The 12,133-nt window shown below is 35.1% G+C and overlaps 1 protein-coding gene across 1 annotated transcript; it reads right to left on the bottom strand.

The window, feature by feature from the left end:
* Positions 1–307: 307 nt before the first annotated feature.
* Positions 308–8,732, bottom strand: SUCNR1 (succinate receptor 1). Its single transcript, XM_054576718.1, is given in 3 exon segments — positions 308–2,189; positions 2,760–2,825; positions 8,616–8,732. Coding segments are annotated over 3 exon segments (1,137 nt in total). The 3' UTR covers positions 308–1,235.
* Between the last annotated feature and the right edge of the window lie 3,401 nt (positions 8,733–12,133).

Below are 12,133 nucleotides of genomic sequence, written 5' to 3'. Positions count from 1 at the left end.
TCTAACCCTCCTAATAAAATCTCTATTGCTATGTACATAGATATTCCTTGTAGTCTACAATTTCATGAAGTGTATTTTGTTTAGCACATTTCCTCCAATGGTCTTACACAATGTCCTATGAAAACAAGGCTCCCTCCAGATGTGAGTGATTCTCTCTAAGATAAAGTTGTCCTGGTAAATTATCCCAGTGCTTACAAAATAATGGGGTGGGGGGTGGGGGTGGGGAAGGTAAGCTAATTTTCTCTACAAAAGAGAATATTAGTCTAACAAATTCTGGTATTAACATTTCATTTCCTTTTATTTGCTGGTTTTATGATATTAATATACTTCAAAGTTTACTTAAATCAAGAGCAGCAAGGCTAATAAACTTTAATATAGTTGCATGCAGTGATGATCAAAGCGTGATAATTAAATGCCAGATGGCATAATCATCACACAGTCTACTCACTTCTGTGTTGTTTTGTCTTGCTTTGCGTTTTGCAATAGGCACTTTGTGTTTTATAACTCTGAGGTTTTTGCAACTTTTCTTGGTAGCTCCATTTACATCTGAATTCCCTTATAGTCAAGTTCAAACATTTCTCTCCCTCTGTTAAAATATCTCTATTTAATATGATTACTTACACTATAAATTATACAACAAAAGAGGACTGATAAAATAAAGTTGACCCAATTCATAATCATTATAAAGGAATATATAGACATTCTTGAACTTGTTACAGTGCTTTCCTGCCCATTATTGTTACTGTTTAAATTTTCTTAAGAGCACAACTCCTAACAACAATATTTAATAATGTATACATAATCTGCTATTCAATTATCACATGAAGTTATAAGATAGTATGAAATAAGAAGAACATAGAGAATGTTGCCCAATTTCTTTTTTACAGTCTGACCAATGCTTAAATGTAGACAGCAGGCTGCTTTCTCCACCCTCTGTTCTTCTCACACTGACTGACGTATTATAACACCTAGGGTTTTGGATTTACATGCCCAAACATTCGTGCTAGTCCAACTTCTTTCAATTTGTAGCTGAACAAACAAATAAATTCTTCTCATCCTCTTCTTTTTATGTACTCTGGGTACACCATGCCTTTAACTCAGGGACAGATCTGTGACCCTCTCTGATTTACAACTATGAGTTCATCAAACTCTAACTGGCTTATAACTGCTTGCGTACAACTTTCTGTTGCCCAGGCACCTCGTTCTCTTCTGAATGAAAACGTCAGTCCATTAGCTCATTTCCTAAAACATGGAAGGGACTTGAAGTGGTGCCTCAGTTTGCTCATCAACATCTCCCTGAAGTGATCTCCCACCAGGAAGTAGAAGACAGGGTTGACGACACTGTTCAGAAAGGCCAAAGGCCGAGTGAGGATGTACAAGGACCTGATGATGGCCTGCGAGCATTGGTGCCGCCTCAAGCCCCACAGGCGGGAGGCGATCCTCACGTTGCGCATGATGTGGTAGGGTGTGAAAAGCACAGAGAAGATCACCACTGCCAATATGACTAAGTTGAGAGGCTTTTCCAAGGGCAGAGTGGTGACCTGCTGCCTGATCCTCTGCTTGAGGAAGACCACAATCTTGTAATAAAAGAAGCACATCACAAAAAGTGGAAATAAGAATCCCAAGAAGGTTAGACACATGCTGTAAATCAAGCTGTATTCGGGGATCCCAGAACTTGCATAATCACTGCATTGGGTGCCATTGTCAGATGGATCAGTATTTATAAAAAGAAGCATGGGCATGAGCTCTAAGGTCACTAAAACCCAAATGGCCAAAGAGATTAAAATGGCAAATTCTTTCTTCTGCAGGCGGTGCTCTCGGAATGGGTGTTTCATGAGCAGGTAGCGATCAATGCTGATGAAAGTGAGGAAAAGAATGCTGGTGTAGAGGTTGGCATGAAGTATGTATCGGTTGCTGATGCACAGCACATCTCCATATGTCCATGTTCCGTGGGCATAGCTTTTCATCAGCATGGGGAGTGTGCACAAGAAAGCCAGGTCAGAAATAGAGAGGTTAAAGAGATAGATATTACTGCTATTCCAGTTCTTCAGACAGAAGAGGTAGCCAAAAACAACCGTGCTGTTCCCAAGGACTCCCACAATGAACTCAATCCCATAAAAAATGGACAGGTAGTACTTTTTCAGGGCAGCCTCTGCTGCCAGCCAGTTTTCACAAGATGCGTTCTGTGCCTGAAAAAGAGAGAAAATATAAGGACAAAATGCTAGAACATGACTAAAGATATAACTGTACTTAACACAGTAATGATTTTAAAATAACACTTGAAAGTTCAGTTATATGAAGAATTGTTTACATTAGTAAGGAGTACATATGTATACATATGTAACACTAATATTTCAAAAAATATTTATTGATACCTTTGAACTATGTGCGGGTAGCAGCACTGAGTTAAACAAAACTTTCTAATCTCAATCAACTTATCATGTCTTAAGAAGAATCAGGAAATTAAAAAAAAATAAGTGAATGCCATACAGGTTGGGGCAAAAGTAGGCTTACAGTTGTTCGTATGGAAAATAATTAATAACTAATAATATAAGAATAAACTCTGTGTTTTGGGTACTCACAACTGTAAACCTACATTTGTCCCACCCTGTATAACGATGAAGATTATTTCAGACACGAGGAAAGGCATGTGCTAAAACCTTGAGGAGGAAAGACACATAGAGGATTTGGAAAACTGCAAAAAAAATCCAATGGAAAGTGTGGGGAAGTAAGTGAAGAGGAAAGGCTTCAGGACCTACCATGGTCCCCGGGATAGTGTAGTTGTTTGACAAATTCTGTTGAGTTAAATTGGATTGAACCATAATCTAGAAGAAGAAACAAGGATTGTTACAACTCCTGTCTTGATAGTTTTATAGCTTTTACTTTGTTTCTATGTTGTTAAAGTATTATGCTTATTTTATTAAATATGTGAAATGCAACCCTAATTTGGAAACATGATTTTTTTACAATTTATATTATAAAGCTGAAAAATCTTAGTAATAATAATAATAGCCGTGACTATTTACTGAAAGCTCATAGTGTACCAAACACTGTGTTCTCCATCTTCCAAGGACTGTCTCATTTAGGAATGAGGTAGGGACTGTTAATCTTTTTATTTTACACATGAAGTCACTGAGGCTTGGAAAATCAGATGTCTTCCTCAAGTAATACATTTAGTGAAAGATGTCCATCATAGCATCCTCTGAACAGGGGTCATGAAAATAAGCACTCTGATTCATTTAAACCTCAGACATCTTGCTCACCTGCCTTGTTTGCTCTTGTAATAAGGCCACTGTTTGTGGTTGGGTGGCATACTTAACTTGAATTTTTTCAAAGATGTACTGCATTGCCATTGTTAAACATTGAATCCTACTTATATCTAGTGAGGAAAAAAGCAAGATTGAAAATAAAATTTCCCCAAAGTCTCTTTGTCAACTAGAACTCTGAGCATTGGTTGTTGCAGTCAAATGATTCTTTCAACACAGTCTTTTGGTAAGCAGAGCAAATAAGATCAAATAGACCTGAACTGCTCTTTCTGGGAAACATGCAGACAATGAGCAGAATTCGCTATCATGAAGGCATCTAGGAGACTCATATCTACTTTTGTCAAATTTAAGTGGTCTATTTCAGTAAAAGATTGCTTGCGTTTTGAGAGTTTTACTTATGAAAATAATTCATGGAATTGCAGATATGACAAATTCAACATTTTGATGTTGTTGTTGTTTTTTTAAATCACTCTTTAAAACATCCTAAATTCCTCTGAGCTTCTCCTCAAGTCCTTCCATGGCAACCTGACACTAAGTCCAACTCTAGACAAAGCTGGACAGGAACTTCCTCAGGTCGCAGACAAGTGGACACTCTTGAGAAACTGAGCAGATTGGCTTTCCTCCATCTCTGAGCTTATCCGATCCTACGGCTCTCTCTCATCTCTGGTAATTTATTGCAGTTCTCAAGTTTATATCATTTCCAATTTTTCAAGCCTCTTCCCCCTACTCAGCATTAGCAGATGCTTTCGTCTTTGAGCTCCCTGCGCTAGAGCTCATTCATGGCGTGCCCACTCTCTGGTTCCTGCCTCCGTACCTGCTCTCCTCTCCTTCCTTTCTGGGACAACAGAGAATGTCGGTTCCCCTGGGCTTACTTCAGATCCAGCTCATTTCCAACATTTCAAGATTGCTAGTTGCCCAAAGTCTCTCTTTCCCGTCTATTCAGCCTTTTTCTCCATCTCAGCTCCATCTTTTTTTCTCAGCATATAAATACTCTTCATCTTGTCTTAAAAATAAGGGGACATAAACAACTCTCCCTGGTTTCCAATGTTTCTCTCATTGTCATAGCTTGATTTACAAAGAGAGCTGTCTTCACTAACAGTTTTGATATCTTGACACCCCTTTCCCATTACCCCCCATTTGGCTTCTAACACCCCACTCAACCAAAATAGCCCCCACTTTGCTCAACCCAATGGCCATTTTTCATCAGTCTTCTTTCTTGACTTATCCACTCTTTTTTTTATACTGTGATTTCTGGAAACCCTCTTTTCCTTCACCTTCTATGAAATGACAATTTCCTGATTTTCCTTCTTTTTTGCCTGGTTGTTCTTCTTAGGCTCTTTTGTAGCCTAAGCTTTCTTGGCCTAATTGTTAAATGTGGAGTTCCTCAAAGCTCAGTATTGAACTTCTTCATCGAGACACCTCATGAACGATCTCATCCACTTTCTAGCTTTAATGATCATCCATATATTGACAACTCTCAAATTTATATCCCAACCTGGACCTGTCTTACAAGCTTTAGTCGTTTATACTGACTGCCACTGGTAGATCTCTCAGAGGCACCTGTGCCTCCAGAGACCTTGCTCTAAACTCCCCACCTTCCTTCCTGATTCTGCTATGCCTCCACCTCTCTCCCTCAGTGGCCTCCCTACCGAAGTTTGCTGTGTATAACGCACACCCACATTTTGTGACCATTCTACTTAGGGTTATTATACCCATTATTATACCTATGATATATAGTCATTATACCCATGTATAATGCACATCTTTATTTTTCCCTCAAAAATTTGGACCAAAAAGTCTGCATTATACATGGCAAAATACAGGTCATATATACCCAGGTCATTTTGCCTCAGAAATATAAAAGCATCCTTGACGTCAACTATAGTTTATTTGTAATTACTTGGAATTGGAGGTAAGTTATAGATGGCTCGTTGATTATCGTGCCTGGATATTTCTCAAAGCCATTTCTACACTCCACGCCTTCGTCACCGTTCTAGGCCAGGCCCAGTCAGTCCTCCCCATCCTGGACTAGGCCATACCCTCTTATGGTTTCTGCATATCTCTGTCTCCCTTCAACAGGACAGCCAAACAATAGTTAAAACTACACTTGAAATTCTCATCCCATTACTATCCTCATTGAAAATGCTTACCTGGTTTTCCATTGCCTAAGGAATAAACTCCCAAATCTTTAATGAGGACTTCATGGCCAGCATGGTCTGGCTCCAACGCTCCATTTCCGCTTCACCTAGCATTACTCTTCTTGCTCATCTTCCTTCTGGTTTTTTTGAATGCACAGAGAGCTTTCCTTCTTATTGAATCTCTTATCACTGATCTTCTTCCCTGCTGTTCTTGCCTCATCGTGTATTGTGTCTTATACCTACACTTTCTTCGGGTATATTGTCTAAGTGTGGGTTTCTCAAGATCAGCTCTTTAACCCTCCAGCCTAAGTTAAGTCTCCACATTTTACCTTCTCATTTTACACTGAGCTTCTTCTTAGCATTTCTCTCAACTTTATCTTACTCATAGTTTATCTTTTATACCTGGCACGATGACTACCAGGTAGTAGATGGTTTATAAATGTTTGCTGAGTAGAGAGATTAATATAAACACTTGACTGTTTAGAAATTATTGTTATAAATATTTTCTCCATGATCAGATAAGTAGTAAGTCCACCAAATTAAGCCCATTGCTGTATTTCACTATAAAAACAGATAGTGCATATAGTATGATTAATATTCAAAAAATGGTCATTTTATCAATGGTAAATGTTTTGTAGACACACGCCTATAGAAAGAAAAATTTAACATATATTGTCTAGGATAACTTTTAAAAATTAAGGGTAATTAAAGACATAGGAATTCACATCTGAAATTAACAAACATTAGAAAGTCTATGACATGTACCAAAGTATTAATAGCTTTATCCTTAGTGATAAGATTCCAGATCATTTTTATTGTGTGCTTTCTTCTTTTGATTTATCTAGACTTTCTACTTTCCTTGTATCAGCATATTTAATATTTGATAATATTAAAAATTAAAATTCTTATATATGCAATACGAAGTTTACATTTTTAAAAAAGGTCTTTAAAAACAATAAGCTTTTTTTTTTAGACCAATGGCAATTTTTCACTATTATTTCTAACTATTCTCAGCTGCTCTCAATGCCACAACTTCAGGGCACAGCACCCCCCGAAACCCCCTTTGGCGTAGCGATCTCCTGCTGTCTTCCTTTCTCTCTCTGCAGACCGTTTTGTGGTCTAATTCTTGTTTGCCCAAACTTTAAATGTTGTAGCTCTTCAAAGCTCAGTTCTGGGCAACTTTGTTTTTTTGGGAATACTCAAAATGCTGGTGTACGCACTCAAATGAATATTATAACAATAGAAAATTTCCTTAAGACAAAAAGCTTGTTTTATTTTTTTAAATTTCCTCTTTTTTCTAGCCATAACTCTTACTTTTCTGCCTAGTCAGTCCTTCAACATACTGCACTGACTTCCGTCATTAGCGTATGTGCAGCAGAAAGGTTTGACTGCCATGAAAGAAAAATATAGAAATACAGCTACGAGGACTCTAACTAGAAGGCAGATCACCAATAGCTAACACTTAGGCTATTTGGAGACCATGTTAAAACCATGGAGAGTTCTTTTGCGATTGGAGATTAGGGAGATAGTAAAGATAGACAATACCAGGACTAAAATAAGTAAAACGAATAACTAGTCACTGTTGTCCTGCTTCTCAGAGTGGTTACTTCATTCTTTTGTAGTTTCTTTTTTAACATTTTATTATGTAACCCTCAGAAAATGCAGATAAAAGAAGTCAAAATTGTCTGCAAACCTATAAACCAACCCCTCCTAATATTTGAATAACCTCCTACAGTTAATATTTATTTTAATTTATTTTTACAAAAATATGATGCTTTTAAATGTTTTGATAGATTTAATTTTAAAAATATTATTTCTAACACCTTAATATTAATAAATTGTAGTTTTATAAATATTTGCGAACCAATGTAAACTCACCAGGAGCCACAATGTCCAGGGTTATAGATTACAAGGTGGATGATGTTTGTAGTTCAGTGTGTTTTCAGTGTGACCATCTCAATTCTACAAATTGATGAAATAAGCTGATCCCTTAAGCAAAATTCCCAACTGAAGGGAAATTTTCTCATGAAAAATTAATATTCTCTCTTCCACTTTCTAGTGGTTGGATTTTTAAATTTTAGGAAATACAGATTGTAGTAAATAGGTTATATATGATTTTACTGAATTATTTTTAATAGGTTTTTTATTTTTAGATATTGGTAATTGAAGTGAAATCTTAATTATATATTCAAAAATATACCTACATCTGTGAGAATTATTAAACTACAAGAAATATTCAATTTACTCACATGAGCAGATCAGTTATAAATTTTAACTTAATACTGTTTCTTTCACTTAGTTTATATTCAGCCTTTTAAAGTGTACATTTTTAAGACTTAAATTAAAAACATATTTGGTAGTTTATTAGCTTTAAAATTTTTTCTTATAATCATCACAATAAAGAACATTTATGAAATATTAATTTTAACTGCTTTTTAAGCCAAATTTACATATTAATGAATATTTTTTGATCAAATTGCTTTTCTCATTAATAAGCAATTTGGATAAAGACTATATTCACACTGAGAAGATATAATAATTTAATATCAATCACATGATGTTTCATGTATTGCAGAAATTATACCAGAAGTCAGAGTATTAAAATTTTACACGATGGTATCCAACTGGGTTTTTATGAAAAATATCTCACCAATTATAAAATTTTTTGGAAGGTATAATAGCAATGGTTTCTGCAATTTTCCATTCTTCCTTAATGTATTATATTCTTGAATAATGCAATTTTTTCAAACATAATTGCTAAAGTTAAGTTTTAAAATTTCTTGTAACTCATTATTTTCTAAACATGAAAATATTATATATAATAGTTTCATATGATTTAGGAACTTTACATTTTTTCAAATAGTCATATTTATTTAAGTAAATCTGAGTCCTTTTTTTTTGTTGAAATGTAAGTTACCAAGACATAAGCAAATATAATCAAATTCTTTAAATAGAATACATTTAGTATTTGCCAATTAAAACAAGGCATTAAATTTGTTAAAAAAAGAACTGTAAAGGAAAAAAAGCCATGACTTCTTTTTAGTTTCCTTTGTTGTCCTACATGTACGTATGAACAAGAGTTCAGACAGTTCATTTAAACATTAATTTAAGCCTTAATTGAACACAAGTCACTTTTCAAAAACCCCCATACAAACAGGAGGTTTGTTATTACTTTATATACCTGGGCAACATGAGTTGAATTATAACTTACTGTTCTGTCGGAAGGTCCTGATCTCTGAACAGAAATCCTTTGCCAGCAACTTTATAGAGCTTCTGAGCCAGTCCTGTGCCTCTGGACATAGTTAGTGCAGTCTGATTTGCATACCATGCAGCCAAGATTAATAATTCAAAAGTCAAGGAATAATTTATTCAGTCAAACCTCCAAGTTAAGTTCATGTAGGGGAACTTCCTGTGAAGTCAAGACACAAAACAAAGCACTTGTTCACAAAGACTTTTAAAAGACTGCTGTTGAAATTTTTTAATTCACTATCGAAACAACAGAAAAACTTTTTAAAGTTTTTATGTTTACTTGCATAGTTAAAGACTAGTATTGTTTATGTTGGATATACAATTTCTTCTGCTTTTTTCATTTTTAAAACTGAGGATTTTTGGTGAATTTTTATTGGGCCTAAAACAACTAAATACCTGTTATCAACAATTTTGACAGAATTATAAAACAAATTTTGGAGGCAAAGCTGAATATATGTTCTGTGTACTAGAAAAAGGGATGCTAGGGCTGCAGTTATTTCCCATTTTATTTTCTATGATTAAAATCAAGATAGATCAGGTGGCTAGGGATTACAGAAAGGATTAGTGTTTAAGTAAGATAACCTCCACATATGGCAAATCACACATTACGGTCAACGCTCTGCATGGCACCTGAAAGCACATCGCCAAAGTTTCAGTCTAGAAACACACCTGGCTTTTCTGAGAATTATGTTAGATGTCTATTCAAGCAAACACTGGATTGGCTTGATATGAAGTATGAAGTTTATGCTATGTCTCTAACTGTGTAGGCAGTAGTAATCACATTTGAATGCCATAAATTGAGTGTTGAGTTAGCAAAGACAGGCAGTAGCCCAAAGAGAAAGTCTATAAGTGATACAAGCTTGGTTTTGGAAGTGGGCAATAAAAATGGAGTGAACTGGTTGGATTGAATACAAGCAATGGAAGTAAAACACAAGGATTTGGTAACAGGTTGATGTGTGGCATGAGAAAGAAGACCTGGTCAGAAACACTGCCCAAGTTTTTATCTTCAGCAAGTAACAGATCAGGTGCCAGTAATAAGATAGAACGAATTTGGTTATGAAATAGTTTGCAATGAATTCCACTTCTGTAAAAGCGCCAATCCCTCTGTAACTCCATACCATTTTAGAGTTAGTATAATAAAATACATTTCATGAATGTATTTTCATGAAATGTATTTTATTATACTTGAAAAAAGTCAGATGTATCTTACAGTTAACGTAACAGAAAATACGGACTTTATACTTTAGTGGCCTTATGTGTGCAGAAAAATCTGGGGTATTAATAGAAAACTATGCATTATTTATACATTCGGGTAAACCCCTTCAGTTTATCTGTTCTATGGAAGATGTTTTACAACTATGTAAAATGTAGAAAAGTGAGAGGAATGGAAATTTTTTCCCTTCAAGTATATCCTCAAATGACTTCCCAGTTTTGCATATTCATTTCAATACTCTTGTGTTTTTTTTTTAAACAATTCTCTTTTTAACTGGTTATAACATCTAGCTGGTTCTTTTATTGATTGTAAAATAACATTTTTAGCATGTGTTCAAAAAATGGGAACTCTATTTATTATATGTAGCCAGTCTTCCTAACCAAGCATTTCCCCTTCCGCAATATGACAGCCTATGATTTAAAAACTTAAAAAAAAGTGTTATATGCCTGTCTATCTACACACATATGTGTATATATACATATATGATATACTTAAAGGTATATATAAATGAAATATAAATGCATTTATATATGAAATATATGGGTAGTATTTGTTTGTCAAGTAATGTCTCTATAATTTGTTGAGTTCTTATATTTCAGGTATTGCCCTAAACACCTTCATGTAATAAATGCTTGTAGAAACTCTGAGGCTCCTATTATTTAAAATTTTTTAAATTTTGACTGTTAAATAACTGACAGATTAATTAATTCCCCCAAGGTCACAGAATCCATAAGGAGAGGGACTTGAGTTTAAATCTGTGTATTTTGACTATCAAAGAGCCTGATCTGATTCTTTTCTTTTAATTTTTAAAACTTTTTATTACTATTCTTTTGTAATGTCTCTTTTACCTTTATTTTTTAAATTACCTTTGCCCCACTGTACCTAGCACCACCTGTTCCCTCAGGCAATCCCCCCACCATTGTTCATGTCCATGGGTCTTGCATATAAGTTTTTCGGCTACTCCATTTCCTATACTGTACTTTACATCCCCAAGGATATTCTGTAACTACCTTTTTGTACTTCTTAATCCCTTCACCTCTTCACCTATTCCTCCATTCCCCCCCTCCCATCTGGCAACCATCAAAACACTCTCTGTATCCATGATTCTGTCTCTGTGCCTCTTGTTTGCTTAGTTTATTTGTTTTTTTAGATTCAATTGTTGATATATTTGTGTTCTTTTTGTCATTTTATTGTTCATAGTTTTGATCTTTTTCTTAAATAAGTCCTTTTAACAATTCATATAACAATGGCTTGGTGATGATGAATTCCTTTAATTTTTTCCTCTCTGGAAAACTCTTTATCTGCTGTTTAATTTTAAAGGATATCTTTGCTGGGCAGAATAATCTTGACTGTAGGTCCCTGCTTTTCATGACTTTGAGTATTTCTTGCCAATCTCTTCCAGTATGCAAAGTTTCTTTAGTGAAATCAGCTGACAGTTTTATGGGAACTCCTTTGTAGGTAACTCACTTCTTTTCTCTTGTTGCTTTTAAGATTCTCTCTTATCTTTAATCTTTGGCATTTTAATTATGATGTGTGTATCTGGGAGTGGGCCTCTTTGCATCCATCTTCTTTGGGACTCTCTGTGCTTCCTGGACTTGCTGTCTATTTCCTTCAGCAAATTAGGAAAATTTTCTTTCATTATTTTTTTCTTTTTTAAAAATATTTATTTACTTATGCATATATTTATTTTTAAAGAGAGGGGAAGGGTTGGAGAAAAAGAGGGAGAGAAACTTCAATGTGTGGTTGCCTCTTGCATGTTACCTACTGGGGACCCAGGCATGTGCCCTGACTGGGAATCCAACTAGCGAACCTTTGGTTTGCAGACCAGCACTCAATCCACTGAGCTACACTGGCCAGGGCACTCTCATTACTTTTTCAAATAGATTTCTATTTTCTTGCTTTTTTTCTTCTTTTTCTGTCACCCTTATGATGCAAATATTGAACCTCTTGAAGTTGTCCCAGAGGCTGCTTATACTATGCTCATTTTTTTGGATTCTTTTTTTCTTCTTGTTGTCCTGATTGGTTGTTTATTGCTTCCATATATTCCAAATCATTGATCTGATTCTCGGCTTCATCCACTCTACTGTTGTTTCCCTGTAAATTGTTCTTTATTTCAATTAATGAATCCTTTGTTCCTGATTGGATCCTTTTTATGATGCTGAGGTCCTCACTAAGTTCCTTCAGCATCCTTATAAACAGTGTTTTGAACTCTGTATCTGATAGATTGCTTATCTCCATTTTGTTTAGCTCTTTTTCTGGAGTTTTTA

Source organism: Pteronotus mesoamericanus, unplaced genomic scaffold (assembly GCF_021234165.1).
Source record: "Pteronotus mesoamericanus isolate MK-2021 breed Mesoamerican mustached bat unplaced genomic scaffold, CSHL_Meso_final contig_116, whole genome shotgun sequence".
In the NCBI taxonomy this organism is placed as follows: Eukaryota; Metazoa; Chordata; class Mammalia; order Chiroptera; family Mormoopidae; genus Pteronotus; species Pteronotus mesoamericanus.
Note: the sequence above shows the minus strand (reverse complement) of the source record. Positions and strands in the feature narration are given on the sequence as shown.